The sequence below is a fragment of the Coregonus lavaretus genome, assembly GCF_964263955.1.
Source record: "Coregonus lavaretus genome assembly, chromosome: 2".
Taxonomy (NCBI): Eukaryota; Metazoa; Chordata; class Actinopteri; order Salmoniformes; family Salmonidae; genus Coregonus; species Coregonus lavaretus.
This window is the reverse complement of record NC_139989.1, coordinates 13,953,574-13,974,501: the sequence shown is the minus strand read 5'-3', so window position 1 is coordinate 13,974,501 and position 20,928 is coordinate 13,953,574. Positions and strand designations below refer to the sequence as shown.

Below are 20,928 nucleotides of genomic sequence, written 5' to 3'. Positions count from 1 at the left end.
TTCACTTCCATCTCTGCCGCACTACACAGAGCTACAACACTGACAAGCTTACTGCAGAAAATAGCTTCTACCTGCAGCTTTATAGACTGCAGCTGCTATTGATCTCTGTCTATCTCAAATGCAGATTCAAGTAATCACTGTATATTTAAGTAATAAGGCCAGAGGTACAGTGCATTCAGAAAGTATTCAGACCCCTTCACTTTCTGCTCAAGAAAGCACATATACAGGCCCATCTGAAGTTTGCCAATGAACATCTGAATGATTCAGAGGAGAACTGGGTGAAAGTGTTGTAGTCAGATGAGACCAAAATCGAGCTCTTTGGCATCAACTCAACTCGCCGTGTTTGGAGGAGGAGGAATGCTGCCTATGACCCCAAGAACACCATCCCCACCGTCAAACATGGAGGTGGAAACATTATGCTTTGGGGGTGTTTTTCTGCTAAGGGGACAGGACAACTTCACCGAATCAAAGGGACGATGGATGGGGCCATGTACCATCAAATCTTGGGTGAGAACCTCCTTCCCTCAGCCAGGGCATTGAAAATGGGTCGTGGATGGGTATTCCAGCATGACAATGACACAAAACACACGGCAAAGGCAACAAAGGAGTGGCTCAAGAAGAAGCACATTAAGGTCCTGGAGTGGCCTAGCCAGTCTCCAGACCTTAATCCCATAGAAAATCTGTGGAGGGAGCTGAAGGTTCGAGTTGCCAAACGTCAGCCTCGAAACATTAATGACTTGGAGAACATCTGCAAAGAGGAGTGGGACAAAATCCCTCCTGAGATATGTGCAAACCTGGTGGCCAACTACAAGAAACGTCTGACCTCTGTGATTGCCAACAAGGGTTTTGCCACAAAGTACTAAGTCATGTTTTGCAGAGGGGTCAAATACTTATTTCCCTCATTAAAATGCAAATCAATTCATAACATTTTTTACATGCGTTTTTCTGGATTTTTGTTGTTATTCTGTCTCTCACTGTTCAAATAAACCTACCATTAAAATTATAGACTGATCATTTCTTTGTCAGTGGGCAAATGTACAAAATCAGCAGGGGATCAAATACTTTTTTCCCTCACTGTAATTAGAACAGTAGAAATAAATGTTTTGTCACACCCGTGGTATACGGTCTGATATAACACGGCTTTTAGCCAATCAGCATTAAGGGCTGAAACCACCAGGTTTATAATCATATTTAACCCCTATAAAGAATACTGTCCATACCGTATTGATGGATTTTGTATAGCTCAACGAAGATAGACCATTGGGAAAGCTGATTGCCGGATCAAATTTGGTTATAAACTACTTGATCAGTCATCAGTCCTACTTGAAACTGGTTATTTTGTATGCTGAAATGGTTCAACACTGATTAATCTGAAGCAGTGAAGGTTAAACAAGCATTAAGATGATTTTCTACTTCCTTTTAATCTGGAGTTAATGGAGAGTGAAGAACAGTACATTGGCCCTACTACATCAATTGCAGGTTTCAATCTAGCTTGAGAGGTCTGCTGTTATCACTCCACTCTGAGTACTAGGAATGTGATCGCACAGCAATCCTCAGAGTGCACTACACTACACTAGAGGAGTAACCAAACACCTGTCTAGGATTGGTCAGGAGCCACAGTGAGTGGTGCAGTGGCTGCTGAAGGTTTTCTCCTGTGTAAGAGCGGGGCGTGACTCTTCGTTGATACGGTGAGGAATGAAGTGCATTCAAGAGTGCAGTGTTTTGTCTCGTTGCAAAATTCTTTGTTGTTGAATGGGAAGGTTTATCTGAATGGTTTGTGAGTGACCATGTGTAACACTGAAGAGATGAGGCTTGCTTACTGATCAGTGACTATCAGTCTTCTTCTATATATGTTCTATTCAAAGCCTGGAGGGAGTAGAGCTACAAATTCAACAAGAATGTGATATACATGCTGTCCACTTACCTCGACTGCCATTGTCTTCATCCTAGAAGAGAGAAGAAAGAGAGAAAAGATAGTCAGACATTTTTTGCATTCACATTTTTTTTTATCCAGGGTTTTCCTCAACGAAGATAAAGTGAATGAGTGTAGTAGACTCTGGAAGAAAAGACAAGATGGCTTTCACTGTCATTAAAACAAGACTAATTGATAGAAGCCACAATCTGCAATATTAAAGTTGATTCAAACAAACGTGACAGGGGACACAAGGGACAAAGGCGGAATTATTCTACGTGTCGCCGTCACTGAAAATGTTGATTAGAAAAAACTACTTTAGATTTGTTTGTTTTTATCTGATATACTTCACGCTTAAATACATCATTTCCTTCAAGTCCGGGTTCAAAACACCCACGAGTGTTCTAATCCCATACTCCCGCAGCAACACATATGTTCTCCACATATTCTTTAAGACTCCCAAGTTTCCCTTGGCGATCCTTTAAGACAGGCTGACCCTCTTCAAGCTAACCCAGTTTCAAAAAGACTGGGACTGTGATTACTCAAGAGCTCCGAAAAGTAATTAGAATACATGATCATGGCATCTTGGATGGAATTCTGTGAATTTTATAAAGATCATATTTCTCCAAAGTTACAGGGTTTATTTTGTTATGTTAGGAAAGACTTTGTATAAAATCACTGTCTGGAATCTAAGGTTGACATTTTAATTTGAGTATTTCCCAGAAGCTCTTAGCTGCATCTTACTGTAAGAGGGGTATTAGAAAGCCTCAGCTAAAAGCTGGACAAGACTTGGCCTTGCCAGCTCTGCCAACTCTAATGCCATTTCTGGGAGCATTAGAAAAGAGCATCACGGCCAAGTGCCAACTGTTATTGATGGAGACATATTGCTTTTTATTTCTTAATGCACTGAGAACCCATAAACTCTCAATGAAGTTAAGGTTCCGTTTTTCCAGATAAGAGTTGAACTGTGATTATACAGAAACACAAAGCAACCCAATTCTACTTGAAAGAAGAAAATAGGCCAACACCGTACAGTGTCACAAGGGAGGGCCTTTGTACCAGTACTGCTGGATATAACTCTGCAGCATCTAGGCCGGAGTGCTTCAGCTTTGAATTTAAATGTCAGTGCCATAGCAAAATCTGACCGAGAAGAGGAGTGCTCCGTGTAAGATCTCTTTTAACACAGTGAAAAGTGTCAAAATACACTTGCAAACGTAAACACAAAACACAACGCACTATTCTACAAATTGATTTATAGTTAGAAAAATCCCAAATGGAGACAACAGTAAATCCCTTAAAAAACATAGCTTGAAACGATCAGATGGAGGCATCGGAAGCACTATCCCATTAGAAGAGGTTGAGTATTCCAGTATTTACTGAAAATCTTGGAATGGCGGCCCATTAAGAGTGGAAATGCTGGGACAGCAGGATTAATGCTAGGAGCAGCATAATGTTGATGTTATTCAGTGGGTGTTTCTGGCTCCTTTCCCAGGTAAGATGACAACAACTGAGATTACACTACAAAACACTGTACACTACCATATATTAGTGAATTTCAGTGTTGTAGGAAACTGACAACTGTAACCCATAGTCTTCCTCTAAACAAACTACAATTGGTCCATATTAGTTGATGATTAATATGATAGAAATATGGTTGAATGTTAGTATTACAGTATTATTATTGTCTATGAATTGTATGTGCAGGGCTGCCTTGTGAAAGAGACCATGGTCTCAATGGTGACTCCCTCTTTAAATAAAAGTAAAATAAAAATATAGTATGTGAGGAATATTCAATAGTTAAACAACTAGTACTAAAACTGCTACAGCTGTCATACAATACATGGCCAATGCTCGTTGAAGATCTCATTCCAAAATCATGGGAATTAATATGGAGTTGGTCCCCCCTTTTCTGCTATAACAGCCTCCACTCTTCTGGTAAGGCTTTCCACTAGATGTTGGAACATTGCTGCGGGGACTTTCTTCCATTCAGTCACAAAGCATTTGTGAGGTCAGGCACTGATGTTGGGCAATTAGGCCTGGCTCACACTTGGCGTTCCAATTCATCCCAAAGGTGTTCGATGGGGTTTAGGTCAGGGCTCTGTGCAGGCCAGTCAAGTTATTCCACACTGATCTCGACAAACCATTTCTGTATGGACCTCGCTTTGGTCATGGGGGCAATGTCATGGTGAAACAGGAAAGAGCCTTCCCCAAACTGTTGCCACAAAGTTGAAAGCACAGAATCTAGAATGTCATGCTGTAGCGTTAAGAATTCCCTTCACTGGAACTAAGGGGCCTAGCCCGAACCATGAAAAACAGACCCAGACCATTAATTCCTCCTCCAATAAACTTTACAGTTGGCACTATGCGTTCGAGCAGGTAGCGTTCTCCTGGCATCCGCCAAACCCAGATTCGTCCGTCGGACTGCCAGATGGTGAAGCGTGATTCATCACTCCAGAGAACGCGTTTCCACTGCTCCAGAGTCCAATGTTTGAGAGCTTTACACCACTCCAGTCGACGCTTGGCATTGCACATGGTGATCTTAGGCTTGTATGCGGCTGCTCGGCCATGGAAACCCATTTCATGAAGCTCCCGAAGAACAGTTATTGTGCTGATGTTCCTTCCAGAGGCAGTTTGTAAATCGGTAGTGAGTGTTGCAACCGAGGACAGACAATTTTTACGTGCTTCAGCACTCGCCGGTCCCGTACTGTGCGCTTGTATGGCCTACGACTTCGTGGCTGAGTAGTTGTTGCTCCTAGACGTTTCCACTTCACAATAACAGTACTTACAGAAATTTGACAAACTGACTTGTTGGAAAGGTGGCATCCTATGACGGTACCATGTTGAAAGTCACGGAGCTCTTCAGTACGGGCCATTCTACTGCCAATGTTTGTCTATGGAGATTGCATGGCTGTATGCTCGATTTTATACACCTGTCAGCAACGGGTGTGGCTGAAATAGCCAAATCCACTAATTCTAAGGGGTGTACACATACTTTTGTAATGTATCTATGCTCACTAATGTTGACTGAGTGCGGTCATGATGTTCTCACCTTGAGGGAAGAGTGGACGGCTGACTCTGGCGGGTAGACGATGAAGTGGCGCAGCGTGAAGCCGAAGCCCTGCGATGTGCGCTGCAGCCGGAGTGTCTTAGGGCCCGGCCAGGAGAAGGGCTCCTCCTCCGCCCCAACCGGGGACCCCATCGCAGACGCCTCGCTCTGGTCACGCCCATCCTTCTGTTTAGCCTGAGAGAAACAGAGAGAGGGAGAGATAGACTTTTAATGTGGTTATTGTTACCTTTGAGATAATCCACTAAAAATGTAGGACAGGTAGATTCACATGTTTTCCTCTTACATACCTATGTTAGTGTAATGTAAGCTCATTACCAATTCAGTCACAGAAGAAAACATTATCTGGAAGTGGCCTTAGACTACTCTTTTCATCTATTGTCCTCCTAGAGGGATAAGGTGCTTTGAGTGGATTGAAACCGTGAAGGACGCAGCAGAAAGGCAGAGAGAGAGAAATGGCAACACAGTCAGACATGACATCAGAAGCACACCCATAAGATTTAGACATAAGGGCCTGGTCAGATAGGAGAACATGAACATGTCTAGTGTCATTCCGGTCTCCCAATAGGATATCTTCAGTAGTGATGACACAATCAATCAATCTTAACAGTACAGTCATCAGATTCACAAGGCCACAATTTACAAGTGATGAGAACATGGCATCAAATCCCCATTACATAAAGACAGTAAAGAAGCTTTATTCAAACAAAGAGTTCTCTGTTTTCTAAGAAAACACATGTATCTTCTTCACCTTGTTTATCTGACAGAGTGAGAGTTCCTTTGGCTAAATCAAGCGGAGTTACGTGAAATGGAATAAAGATTCCGTTTGTTGACATGGCTATGGTTCTACCAAGCGCTCAGGAAGGTAAGAAAGTAAACAAAAGAGTTCATTCAAGGACAGGGCATAGCTTTGGTGTTTTAAAGGAGGCCTGGTTAAGTCTAATTGTAATAAATATTCCAACTTTGATAAATTATGCTTTTAGATACAAATATACAGTATGTCAACAATCGTTTCTCCAAAGAACTATTCTATGGATTATATTTTGTGTAAATCCCCAAAATCATGGTATTTTTTGGTCTAGGTTTAGTGAGGAATCACTTGTATACTTTGTGTTCAGTGCTCTCAGAGAACGGCTAAGCATATTCCAATTGAATTCATGGTAGGCTAATATATCACAACTTGATGCAACAAGAGTTTGGTGCTGGCTGGGTTGAAAAGCAGTGAAATGCCATTTTGTATAATGACAAACTTCTGGATGCTGTTGAGTTTGAGACAGAGCTCCAACATCCAAGAACACTGAAAAGGCTCACATCCTGTTCAACACACTGTTTATTTTCTCATAACAGAGCCTGTTGTCAGATGCATTAAGGCTAAGTGCCACAGCTCCGTCCACAACGAATCATTCGTACACTGTTGTAGATGGAACTAAGCTGTGTACAAGAAACAGGGATTTCCGCTAGTCTCAAATACATATCATGGCAACAGTAACCACAGAGAAAACAATGATTCACCCCAGCCTACTTATAAGACCCTCTTTTCCTGAACGTGACACACAATAACGTCACACAGAGATAGACATCTAGACACTGTAATCTATCCTGCCTGGTATGTATCACAGGCATGTACAACACCACATAAAGAATCACCTGACCTTATCACATAAATTCCACTCGCTGGGGAAAAGCGCTACAGTATTTCACAACCCAACGTCAATGAGAAAGCCACACGATATCCTCCTGCCTCTCGTATACTGTCTGCGCCGTAAGACTTATGTCATATTCATTATCAAACTGATGGTTCGCTCAGCCCACACCACCACAGGGTGTGCGTTAGTGGTCACCATTGACAGCACCACAGCGACTATGGGCCAACCATGGGCCTGCCAAACAGTCCTCGCTGCAGCCTCATCCCAGCTTTCTCCACAGGTTATGAGCAGAGGTTTTTTTTTTTCCTTCTTCTTCAGAATAATATGTCTTCAGTGCGAAAACACTGCCTCCCATCTTTCTCTAAGCTTTCCCCACTCTCTCTCTCTCTTTGTCTGTCCTCCCTTACGCTCTCTCCCCCTCTCTTTCGCTCTCCCCACAACACCTCTCTCTCTCTGTGTGTGTGTGTGTCTCTACAGCAGATGTAGGAGCCTCAAGAGAATGGGCTGGGCCTGTATAACTGTGGGCCTGGTGAGATCACTGCGACCCCGCAGCTCTGCTTAGAAACACTTGCGGACACTCACACCAACACACACTTGTTTTTCTATCCTCATGGGGACCTAACATTTATTTCCATTCAAAATCCCATTTTCCCTAACCCCAACCCTAACCTTAATCCCTAAATGTAACCCTAACGCTTATCCCTAATTCTAACCTTAAACCTAAACCCTAAGCTTAAAATAGCCTTTGTCCTCGTGGGGACGTGGGAAATGTCCAAACGAGGGACAATATTCCTTGTTTTACTATCCTTGTGGGGACTTTTGGGGATTTCAGGTCCCCATAACGATAGAAGAACAAGACCACACACACATACTTTTCCAGCTCTATATTTAATATGATGAATTATAGAAAAGTAGAGGAGAGGCAGCAATGCAGAACAGGGAGCAGGGTGTCCAGGACTGTGGCTGACACTGCAGTCATAGTCAGTGAAAGAAACAAAAGCAATGAGGATTAGCTAACCCTCAAACAACTAATCAGGCTAATTCCAAAGTTCTTTGCACGCAGCTTTACACACCTTGCTGACTGGCATTTTGAGTGAAGAGTTGAGGGTAGTTGTAGGAATGGGGATCACATTCATGAGGTATTATAGCGTCCCACCACACCCTGAAAAAAAGTGTCACTAGGGACTAGTGGGCTAAGGACTCCCCTCCATATCCTACACAGTCATGTGAGGCATCTACACTGGCATTCCCCATCAGCACAGGTTCAACACTGTCAACACCTCCGCTTTGGAATCCCTCTCTGCTGCACCAAGCAGCAACAGCCATTAAATATAGATTTGAATGTGATGTCCGAAAATAGCTGCCTATAGTTACTTGCCATGTGGGTGCTGTGCACTTGTATGTCAGTTGTGTAGTTGTGTGTCCAATACCTGTCGACTCAGTCTCTCCTCACAGTCCTTCTTGGCCATAGTGAGTCACTCTGGTGCTGTTGGCTTCATGGCTTGCCCTCTCTCTGACCACAGGCCATTGCAATTACACATGAGATTATTCACTCCCATTCACATCATAGGAAAATATGGCGTTGTGCTCCCCTTGCCCAAAACAATAATGACTGAATTACTCCAACGAAGCACATTAATAATCATTATAAAAATCTAAAATAAATAACTATATTTATGAAATAAATATCTGTAAAAGTACAGATCCAAAAATAAATCCATGCTGCATTTTAACAGCTGGTGGAAATACAGCTATTATCCCCTAAATATATCCCTGTCCTTTCAGTCTTTCAGAATTGACCATAGGGAGCATTACAAAAGACCGGTCAGTGAAACAGTACTACCCTGCCACTGGAGCAAGGGATGAGGCTCACGACATTCCTGAGACAACACACAAAGTGTTGCACCCCCACCCCTCACAAATCCTTACTATGTTACGCAATATGCTTAGCTGCAAGCCACTGATACTGCCTGGGCACATATTTCAGCACAGGTCAACGTTTTACAACTCAACAATGCACTGCCAACGGTTCTCTACTAAAAGAGCCTACTACTTGCTTTTAACACATGATTTGTGATCAAGCTCTTTGTACAATCCGAAAGGCATTAGGGTGAACTCGAAAATTCCTCCGAAAGCTTGGCGCCTTACCCTGGATCGAACACAGTTCCTCCTGGATGCTTCTTGGAGTCTGCCCCAGGACACTCTCCTGTCTGTCTCCCCCCTGAGGCCTAGCTCCACGTCCCCCCAGTAAGCCTGGGCTAGCAGCTGGAACCACAGGCAGTAGGGCTCCGACAGGCAGCCTTCAAACCCGGCCAGACGAGCCCAGGGACAGTCCCCCGTCGAGGGAGAGCAGCCCACCTCAACATCCAGCAGATCCACCAGGTCAGGGCAATCTTTCAGGGGCACCGTAGTCACACAGCTCCCGGCGGAGACGCCCCCATTCCTCTGGGCCAGCATGGCATAGCCAGTAATACGGCTTTATATCCGTCAAGGAAAAATAAGAAAGGAAGCCAGGCAGTAGCGCTTTCTTCTTCTGCTCTGAGATCTCCGTTTCACTAGCTTCTCAGTCTTTGTTACTCTCTGAGTTTCTCTTTTTACTTCTCCCTGTTCTCTCTCTCGCCCAGTCTGTTCTCAGTGTTGGGAAGCTGGGCTGTTCCTCTGTGCTTCCCACAGCCACATGATGTTTCCACTCAGTGGAAGAGCTGGGGCAGACTGACGCACCAGCACATCCACCCACCTCACACTCTCTTACAAGCACACACATCTGGCTGGGCGGCCAGATGAGTTCTCTTTTAACCCTCCCTTCTCCTTTTGCGCTCTTTTTCACCTGATTCTGAATCAACTAAACATACACACACGCTTGTGCACACACAGGTTAAGCGCTAGAGAAATTCAACAAACTACACATTCTAGCATAGGGGGGACAAGCCTGCTATCTGGGGGACAGGGACAGAAATAGCTGGGATTGTTTTCTAGGTCCATGGGTGGACATAGTTAAGTTGGGCCACACAGATAAGGCAGCCACCACCTATTCTCTGAATCTGTAGGCCATTTGGACACAATGTCTAAAAGCATGCCCTTTCCACACAGACATAGTGCTCACATGACAGTACTGAGATGCTTTCAATCTATCTATATCTCCTCTTAAGTCAGCACCTAACTACAAAGGCTGTGTGCTTATTCCATCGGCTTTACAAGCTCTATTTTCACACCCCATCCAAACCCGTTTTCCCTTCATCTTTCCCCCAGTGGGATTACATAAGAGGAGAGCCGGGTGCCATGCGGACACTTTTTTAATGGGTTATGGTAAACAAACCCACAGGAGGCTTGGCAAGGGCTTTATCTTAAGTGCAGTGTGCCGGATAGGATGGACTCTGCCTGGATACTGCTTAACAAAGCTCTCTGATTGGGGGAACGGGCCACAGAGTTCAATATTTAATTGGATTTGGAATCAGGTGATCGAAGAAATGGAACTCTGCTCCAAAAGGAAAAGAAACGCAGCAGTCATTTTGGACAACTCACACTGCTTGTCTAGTGAATCTGGTGGAATTTTCAGATATTGCCATTTGGTGAAAACATAAATGAGAACACCTCTGAAAAATGCTACTTCATATAAAGTCAACTAAAACAAAAATGGCAGATCAAAATTGTCAGTCTATCAGCCGGTCAGATAAGTGTTCATATTTTGGGTCTGATATATTTGAAGCAAAGTCTTTCTAATCTACTATGCCAGCAGCGACCAAGAAAATAAAAGGAAACCAGTGATGGAATGTTCCCTCCAACCATGCATTGCTGATGACCCTCTTATTACCACATTCATTCCACTGAATATGGCCTGCACCATTCGAGACGTCCATGTTATGCAAGTAGCTAGACGAAAGCTCGCAAAGACTGTCTGGATGCAAGTCTCGTCTCAAGCGCCACAAACACAAGCAAAGTCGAGGGGGACTACTTTTCATGGGACTACTTTTACAGTTGCTATGGCGATACAGTGCCACAACAGTCAGGCATTGGGACAGGGTTTTTTCCCCTGGCCACGGCGGCATGTGAAACCAGCCATTCAGAGCCTTAGGGTGCAGGACAAAACTCAGTGGAGAGGTGTGTGATATTTGCTGAACCTGGCCTTCATCCATCTCACTTTCTCTAGCCTGCTTTGAAACGCTGAACTAAGCAGTTATAACCGAGGACCTATTCTCAACATAGAGCCACAATTTACCGGAACATGTATGCTATAGATCAACGTGCAAACGTAGGAACTACATTTTGAAAAGCAGGAGTGGTGTAGTGTTCTAATCTTTGTGCGGATGTAGGTCGTGTTTTAATGCCTGGGCTAGTTGAGCGCTAGCCTGGATACCAAAGGAGTTGCTGGATCCAGGCTAGTTGAGTGCAGTAGTAAGGATACTATTCAGATCATCTCAGGAAGCTGTAGAGCAACGAGAGCATGGGAGTGATGTGTAGACATGCCTTTCACTGATTCTCAGACTGTCCATACTTGCTTTAATAGGTCACTAACGCACACATCCAAACAATACGCTTCAAAGCCATGACACCAAACAGACACAGAACAGTGAACGTGGCCTGGGGCAATGCAGGTGCTGCCTTCCACAAAACAGATCCACTCCCTCAGGTATTTACCTGTACGAGACAAATACTTTAGAATCCTCCCATAACATCTATTCCTACCCATTGCAGACAGAAGACGTGGTATAACTTTAGGTTTATATGACCCCTTTTCAAACAGCCCCTTATTTACCACTTTCCTGCAGGTATACCCCCTTTTATACGTATCAGTTTGTAACTGGACATTTTACACATTACCCCTTTCAGATATAAACAAAATATGGTATAAGGAAGATGATATGGTCAAAAAGTAGGATTTCTGTCTGTATATGAAAGGGGTAATAATACAAATTGGAATGCCAACTTAGGTGCCTCAGAAAAGGGCTCAACATTCATTTCCAATTTCAAACCTACAATCTTCAAAATTAGGCTTTTTTTATTGCAACCAATCACACAATGAAAAAGCTGACTGAAGTACCAGGTTCTCAGCAGTTGGGCATACAAACAGGTGCCTGTATGTGTCCATACTAGAACAAACTATAAAACTGACATGGCTATTAACACCTTCTCATAGGAGCATTTTCAGTATTTATGGGACCATGGGAGAAGAGAAAACAGTAGTGCTGTCAATTCACACAAAAACAACAAAGTCTGCTTCCCTTTGGACCAGCCCACAAAATTAACTCCAAGTGCAGCCATGGTCTGTGAAATTCTAACTACTGGTGCGAAAGGTTCTCCTCTCACCTACTGACCAGCCAAGCAGGACTCAGGCTTGTTTGTTTTATAATTTATAATAGGTCTTTACACATAGGGCTGCTGTTATTTCCCTGTCCCATCCTACTCCTCTCTCTCGCTCCGGACCCTTCATACTACAGCTGTGAGTGAAGTGTGAGTCCCCCTGCCAACAGCTCTGCCAATGGCCTTGTGGGTTCACGCAACATCGCACCAGGGGCCAAGGGAAATACCAGACGGGTGTTGGAGGGGATAAGACAAGGATGTAAAAAAGGGGTTTAGATGTTGTTATGAGTTCTCCCCCCTTTATGGGTTTGTAAGCCCGGCCAATATGTGGATTTGGATTTGTTGCAGGCGGTCAAAATAAGAGGGCCAAAAGAAAGTTGCTAAAATGAGTTCCATTTCTGATGACTGAAATATTCTGCTTTTACAAAATGTTATGCTGTTTTCAAATGAAACACAATACCTTGCTCTTGTTAAAGCTTTAAGAATTGATTTGTTTGTACAGCCTATTACCACCGGCTGTAGCAAGTGCAGAGAATAAAAAAATAACCATCTTAGGTGTCGTGTGGTTGCAACTTCTTTCAGATGTTTACATTTCAACATCCTCTCAAACCATCTAGCTGGAAAACAAATATTTTTACGGCACTGTTTTGTTTATCCATTCAAATTTCAGAAGCCTAGGATTTAGTACCCGATTATCTGGAGGTTTGATGTGCAACAATGTGAACGAGGTCAGTGTTCTAAAACATAGAGAACAAGAAAGCAAATCGGGGCTCAAGAACAAAAACAATTAATTTGAGAAGGGGGGAGTGTGGTGTGGAGGGAAGAAAAGAAAAAGACAAAGTCTGCAAGAGGATTAGGGTCCATTCAAGGGAGCTTTTCAAGACTCCTTGTGGGAAGGGAGATTTAATCTAGACATGCTGCATCTGGGCTCCGTGAGGTATTGCTTACTGTAACAAAGGAGGAGCTAATGAGGGCCAAGGAACAGCCTGCCCTCAAACACACCCACACCACTAAAAGCCTTCGTACAGCCCTAGTGGGGCACCAGGGGGCATTGGCCCCATAATAAAATGTCCAACCTGGCATCCCAGGAGAAAGATCTGCCGATATTGTTGCCAGATTTTGTTTTGTTGTAAGGCCAAGATAAGCGTCTAAGCCTGCTTGATCTTAGGGGGTATTGGCGGAGTCAGGTACTGTATATGGGGATATAATTTATCAGTCATATGCCAGGGCTGGGAGTGTGTATTACAGGCTACTTGGAAATACTCTACTTTCCTCAAGGGGAGGAGAGAGGGGGATCTAGCTGGGACTAGTCAGAGAGAGACCTGCTCCGAGCTGTTTGTAAATGAGAATGCTGCTAATTACCTGCTTATGTAATGGGAAACAGTAGTGTTAGCCAAGTCTATAAAAACTCGCAAATGGCACTTCGGCAATCCGGGTTTTCCCCTTCTGCTGGTGTTTACGTGACAAAATAATTTGGTGGCAAGTGATACTAAAAACATACTGATGAAAAGTCCACAACATTTTCAGAAAACGACTATTTTAAAAAGACTGCATTTGCCTTGGTAGGAAAGAGGAAGAGATTGCTGGCAATGCCAACTTTATTTTAAAGAGAAATTCCAAATTCCAAATTCCAAGTAATGATGTAACAACTCTAAAAACTGACATTTCCCCTTGGCATGACTCATCTGTATGACACATTTATGCACTTGAGCATCATGTCTTTTCCACTGGCAACAACAACCACAACTCCCAGCCTTGGATACGATCTGAGTTGTCCACAAGACAACACAGCGGCTAACTTCCACAGTCTAGGCCTGTTGAAGAAGAAATGGGGATTTCCTTAAAGACGGCGGTAGGGTAGGCTGGAGAGAGGCTGCATGGGCGGACATTGGCTCTGAAAGAGGGAAGAACAAAGACCTCCAGCCAGGGGAGGCTCACGTGAGGAAGCTGTATTAGCAAGCTTGGTTCCATAGAACCCCCTGCTTGATCTGGCTGATTGTCTCTCGGGCTCCCCAGACACCTCCTGACAAATGCCTCTGCCAATCATGCATTCAGTCGGCCGCTCATTCACTCCATGGCAGCAGCTGCTCTCGTCCAGAAAATAGGCAAATATGTTTCTGATGACACCCCCCTTGTCAAAAAAAAAAAAAAAAAGCACTGGCAGACGAGGTTTAATTATTACGTTCTCGTTCAGACAGTTGCACCCGAGGGATATGCCACACAATGAGGGAGAGAGGTGAAAGAATGAGGAAAAGGGTCTGGAACGGAGTCTACTGCTTATGAAGTGAAAGTAACATGTATTCAGCACTTACGGTAGGGGAATTCCAAAGAAACATAGACCCTTTCAATGGCAATATGTCTTGATAGAAATACACCATGGAGCGTAAGTACAAATATTCCCCAGTGGAGAAGCTCTGCAGATATCATCAATCAAGAGATTGACGTATACACAAACGTCTGATTCAAGCAGCTAGAGCACTCCGACAGACCCAAAGAGAGAATGTATGGATGTGGCTTTCCTGTGTATACTAACTGACTCAGGTTTTCCAGGAGCCTGAAAGACCTGTCTATGAAGGTTTCCTCCCTGTTACCATTAGTTAACGTGTGCTTCATAAAGGGCCTATATAGCAGCCATGTAAGATGACCTGGAATCCCTGATGCATTTTTGCATAGCTGGGGGAGGAGGGAGAGACAGGGAGGGAGGGGTCCACCCATTCTAGACGCATGCTTGACGGATGTGTAATTATAGAGGAATGGTGACAACACTTTCAGAGAGGAAAAACATGCAGCCATCTCCATTGCTCTGATCAGTTCCAAATGAGTCCTTATTTATTTGGGAGCAAGGTTTTACAGACAGGCCTTCGACCCTCATCAATCAAATTCAATCAAATGTATTTATAAAGCCCTTTTTACATCAGCAGATGTCACAAAGTGCTCATCTCTCTATATAGACCTAAGGTTAATCTAGTCTAATTGATTAATCTACATGGAGGCAAAGCTATCGGAAAAATTGACACTTATTTAGTAGCCAAATATAAAAAGGTTCCCTGATATATACAATCAGGACAGTCAGCCTCCCTTATACTTTTCCTACACGGACTCACTCACACATACGCACAGAAGAGAAATGCCATCCATGTTACCCGCTGTGTCTTGGGTGTCTATTTTGGTAACCGGGTGAAATATTTACGACCGCAATTCAAAATTCATGAGTGGTTGGAGCGAGACATTCCTCAGCTCAAAAAATATGCCCCATGATGGTGTGTTAAATATTCATATTGACATGAAGCCCTTCCTGTGTCTGGCCCTCCGTGCTGTCTCACGTGAGGGCCTATGGCCAGGGCTTTAGCCGAATGTGCAGCAGCAACTTGTAATCTTTTGAATGAAGTCATTAGGGCTGAAAGTCATCTCACATGATAGAGAGAACTTGCAAAATCCAGCAGGGGCAGTGGCCTGCATGTCAGTCTGTTTCAGAGTTGGACAGGGCCCACAGAGCTACGCTAAGCCTCTGCTCTACCTACCTACCAGCCCTCTTTCAGTAGATATGAGATTCCAAACAATGGTCCACTGAAAATAGAAAAATTGGTACATGACATAACTTCTCAAAATAGTTAATACCTGAATTAAATGGGCAAAAAGTGACTATAAAATTTAAATCATGTAGTGGACTGAATTCAACAAAGGGGCTAAAGAAAAGCTTAGGGGCTGGTTCTGATTAGATGCAGGCTCTGGGATAGACCAAACTGGAGCCAACACACACAGCCTTTAAACAACACAGAGAGCCTGGAGCTGTACATTACACTGGTATTATAGGAGAGGGAAGAGAAAAATAGAGAGGGAGAGAGAGAGATGGATGAAGAGGCCATACCCAGCGAGCCAGCTCCAACAGAGACATTACTCTGATGATCACCAGGGATTGAGTCATTAATAATGTCAGAAGTGTCTAATAGAGGAATTAACTTCTCTGTAAAAGACCATGGTGTTTCTTCCTGTGTAAACAAAGCCTGGGCAAGAGCACATGGAACAGTCTTCCCTCCTCCTCCACTCTGAGCTCTCGTGTCCAATGGGTGTGCACTAATTTATGTCTTCTCTAGTCACTCTTCATATTGCTCTGCTTCCAATCTCTCAGTCTTAAATCGAATTGTCTTAAACACTGATGCTGTTGATTTGCATGCGTAGACAACGCCCAGTGATCACATCACTTGGAATTTGTTGGACAATTGGTGTTGGAGGGATTTATGGTGAAGGCAGGCACGCAATCAAAGTAAATGGCCTTTCAAAAACGTCTAAAGACTTGAAATGCATACTCTTCACCAAAGCATAAAAACAATGCTAATCTAAGTGACTACTTCTTATTAGTTGCCGTGTCAATAACATCACAGACCGAGATAGGTGGGGGGGATGAAAACTGAACTAGTACCATTCTCTCTGTAGCCTACTTACCATTGATAAAATAATAACTGGATACAATCATTACTCTGCATTTATCAATGACTTTCAATGAGAAGTGCAGACTGGCACGTTTCCCTCTCTCTGATCTAACACTGCCTCCTTGTTGCTGCGTTCTCAGCATTCCTCCAGGGTTGAGTAGGCTGACTAGAGGCTTCCTGGGGTGGATACAGGTCTGATTTATAGCCTGTGTGTTGTTAACTAGCTGCGCTGTAATCAGTGGGTTTTTGCGTCATGTCTGCGCTGCCGTCTGCTGGCGCTACTCACTGCAGGAAAGAGTTCCTTTGAAGACAAGGGGATGGAGCTCGGCCAGAGGCTGGGGAAGTGGTGATCCAACTGGGGGGGCTTGGGAGTGGTGGAGGAGGACGCAGCCGACTTTGGGGACTGACTGATGATTCCACCAAGGGATTCCCACAGACTAGCAGAGTTCTGGCAAACCCAACAAAGCCATGAATCCTATTTATGACGCGAAGAATAGTGAAACATTTGGTCACCTCATTGAATTCAGGGTTTAAAGATCAGCCAGGTATTAAAGTACAAGTAAAACTAGAGGGGGATAACTATGGGAAAGGCTGCAGCCTTGGGGCTGGAGCCAGGGGTGGGGCTGTGTAGAGGCCAGGGTGGAGCAGGAGGAGCTGCCTGAGAGATGGTGTCTGTTCTGTTGTTGCAGAGAGCTGAAGGTTTTGGCCATGGTGAACCAGAAGTTGGATAGGATTGTTCATAGCTATATGAGCTAAAGCCAGCCAAGACTGCAGTTCATTGAAGGGTTCACGAGGTTCATGTAAAATACTGCAGACAGGAAGACAAACGAAAGTGGGGGAGTTTTAAAGGGTGGGGGCAGCTCTGACCAAACCGTAATGTCCTATATGAGCCAAGGAGAGAAGAATGTCGTCTTTCACCAGAGGTTCTGCGTCTTACTGTGGAGGTGCTGGGGGAGAGGTGCTCCCTGCTGATGAGCAGATGAAGCCATGGTCAAAGCATGACAGTGAGTGAGTGTGAATGTGTGTTCTGGATATAGGAGCATAATGGTTTGCAGAAGGGTGTCAATGAATACACCATACACAACATTTCCCCTGCATGAATCAACGCTCACCTCAAAGACACCACAAAAACATACCTTACACATCCATGTCGTACAACCCTTTTATTAACCCCACATAAGAAGCATAGGCTTCCTTTCCCAGACTGTGTTCTGTGTGTGTCTGTTCAACAAGCCCTGGTTATGTAATCAGGACCTGGGCCAGCTGAGCTGAAGAAAATGCCATTTAATCTCTCCCCACCTCCTTCCCCACGGTGCACAGGGATGATTCACTTGAACGTTTGCTCCGCTGTTTGACCAGGGGGCGTATTCTCCCGACCGTAGGGCCGGCGAGTCATTACCCTGTGCGTGTCGTGTTTTCCGAAAACAAATGTTTATTACAAAAAATATTTATTACATTATTTGCACAGCTACTACTCTTTATTTCTCTTTCTCATGTTTAATGATGACACGATGCCAGTCAGTCATGATGGTCAGTCAGTCAAAGTACACTGAGCCTTACATGGGATATCTGACCAAACAATACCGTCATTGTGCTAGTACAATAAATGTACTGTTTCGAATTAGTAATTATTGTGGGAATGCACCTGCTGAAAGTCCAGCTCACTCACCAGCTGAGATTGCTACTCACCTGGCTGCAATACAGTGGGTACCAGGCTTATGTTGCAAACCAAGAAATGTCCCCCTCTAATACATGAACTCGACAGTGGCAGAAAGATAGTGTTTATTACGGCTTAGTTGGTGTATGTATTCAATAAGCAGGGGGTGAAACTATAGCTTTCAATTGCTTCAGGTACAATACATTTGTGGTTGACAAGCTCTTTATCCCTTGAAGAAGCACACTGGGAGGGTGAGAGAAGGACAACTTCCTCAGACGGGGGTTTGATGCACTGAGAGAGACTGTACTGTGCCATGGTGAAGGTATGAATGGAAGGAGAAGTTTAGTAGTCAGACTCAATCGCACAACAACCCATCTCATCCTCACCCTCAAACAAGACCTCCAGAGAGGACAGGAACAAATAATTAACAAATAAATCAATATTCTAGTCCTGTGATTGACTTTCAACTCCTCCAGCCTTGATTAGGACCTCTCCAAGGATCTCCCAGACTGATATGAGGAGGAGGAGAGGACATAGCAGGAGGCAGGCAGGGCAGGCATCAGAGCTGCTCTCCACTGTGGGATTATGGTCTTCCAGTCACTGATCTGGTTAAGCCCCCTCCTCACGGGGGATGATGGGAGAAAGGGAATCCTCCTCACGCCAGGTAACACCATTCTCCCTGGGGTTACTTATTTGATCTTTAGGCAGGGTTGATAGATGGTCAATTCCATTGGAATTCAGTCAGATAGATAAGGAAATCCACTATATTGGTAAAAGAGAAGGGCTGGAGTAAGCCACACATTTGTGCTGCCATTCCATCCAGTCCCCAAGTAGCTGCTCACAGTAGTAAGTGACCACTGTTGTGACTCAGCAATGAGACAGACAGAGAGACAGAGACAGAGACAGAGAGAGAGACAGAGAGAGAGAGAGAGAGACAGAGAGACAGAGAGAGAGAGAGAGAGAGAGAGAGAGAGAGAGAGAGAGAGAGAGAGAGAGAGAGAGAGAGAGCAACAGAGAGAGAGACAGAGACACACACAAAGACAGACAGAGAGAGCTGTTGGTTGTCCTGCAGCCCCAGATTGAGGCCCAGATGGCTCCACCAGCTCACTCTACTGAGAGCCACTCACTCGTGTGGAGAGAGGGGGAGGGGTGTGTGTATATGAAATGGGGGGGCTGAGCGAGAGCAACTGATTAAGCATCACATCTGCCTTTAATCAATCTGGTGGCAGAGAGAGTGGATGAAGACTGGACAGAAAGGGCTGGAGAGAGAGAGAGACTGGGTTAAACCCACGCATCTAACACCAGCAAACTTTCAAACGCTCCCTCTGGGCAGAGAAGCAGGGCGGAAAGGGGATGTAGGGTTAGGGTTTAGGGGGCATGTGTTGGGGCTGGGTGGGGCTAGTCTAGACTAAAAGGATAAGACCTGCTTCCTTCTTTACAGTGGGTTGTAGCACAGTGAGGTGTTTCTCGATGACTGGACATCACTGATGGCACTCTACTTCTGTCCTCATAGGACAAGTTCCACTTCACAAACACAGAGCTGCTAAGCCAATGCCGTGCTTCAGCCAGAAAATAGATGCAAGCATAGTTATGCACTTAACAAATGTAAGTCTATCATGATTTAAAGTTATTGCATAACTATACTGCAATTCAAAGCGTTAAAAGGCAAATGTGGACTTGAGATTTGTACTTCTGTGTACTGTAAAATACAGAGCATGCTATCAGCAATAAAATATTATCGCAGTGTGAATCCATTATTAAACTAGGCTACCGAAAGCATGAAAAACGACTAATGAAACTTTAAACAGTTTCCACACTCACTCAGACTAGTATGTCTGCTTGGAACATAAAATGTTGCTAAGATACAAAATCCTCTACTAAACATGTGACATTGGAGAATTACAGTAACCAGTACATTAATGAGTGGTGTTGTCCACCCTGGGGGCTATGAAACGTTTAGACAAAGGTTTGGGAGAGAGAGATTCCAACATTTCACTAAATTTGACAAAATATGTGCCAACCTATTCAAGACTACAGCTTTCCATTAAGCAAAATGCCACACACTTATGGAAATACATGAATGTCCACTAGTAGTTGGCATGTTCTCATCCCACTAAGCACATTCAGGTCTTCAACTTGCTTGACTGGGGAAGGAGGTGGAGGAGATTAAGGAGGAGAGAGCAGTGACCTTGGTCACAGTCTATAACAGGGCTTGTGGGGTAACAGTGCCAACAGCTTCTTTGACCTAGGCAGTGTGCATGCTAACACACGTGGAGCTACCGTAACAGGAGTTAGCCTGGAGTTAGCAGGGCAAGCTCAGCAGGTGGTAGCAGTGGGGGTTGTTATACTGGTTACCGGGAATGGAGTCAGGATAAGTGGCTAAAGAGGAGAGAGTATAAGCAGATAGAGAAAGTGACAAGGAGAGAGGATTGTGCTCCGAGAAGGAGAGAGAGCATTCCGAGATCAAACCGGTAGAATGAGAGAGGGGTAGAATAGGGTGAGATTCAGAAGGAGCGAGTGATGTAGAGTTGTGATGATAAAAAGGGAGAAAATGCGGGTAAACGCATGGTGGATGGACGGAAGCTGGACAAAAGATAGCAGATGGACAGAGTAGATCACTAAGCTTGATGACACGCTGCTGGCAAAAGGGACACGGGATGCCATGCTTACTGTATCCTACCACTGTAATCCTTTTAGAACAGAGGGCAGCAGGGCTATATGACTGCTCAAAACAGCAAACCGTACCAATTAGTAAATTGGGTTGGGTTACCTATCTAAGATCTCGTGCCTGCTTGGGCATTTACACTCTCTAGAGGAAATCTAGGGAAAACACAGAGTAGGCTCCTATATCCTGACTGAGCAACATAGTGTGTATGCAGCTGTATACAGCTTACGGCCTATAGTCTACACAGGCGACGTCA

General features: G+C 44.3%; 1 protein-coding gene across 3 annotated transcripts in view; it reads right to left on the bottom strand.

Annotated features, from left to right (window-relative positions):
- arhgap21a (Rho GTPase activating protein 21a) overlaps positions 1 to 20,928 on the bottom strand; it is a 104,391-nt gene that overhangs the window by 50,347 nt on the left and 33,116 nt on the right. For all 3 annotated transcript variants that reach the window (XM_084179095.1, XM_084179097.1, XM_084179096.1), the window contains exons 3-4: positions 4,962 to 5,153; positions 1,925 to 1,946 (exon numbers count right to left, since the gene is read on the bottom strand). In XM_084179095.1, coding sequence (XP_084035221.1) covers positions 1,925 to 1,946; positions 4,962 to 5,153 — 214 coding nt within the window. The remainder of the gene's footprint in view (positions 1 to 1,924; positions 1,947 to 4,961; positions 5,154 to 20,928) is intronic.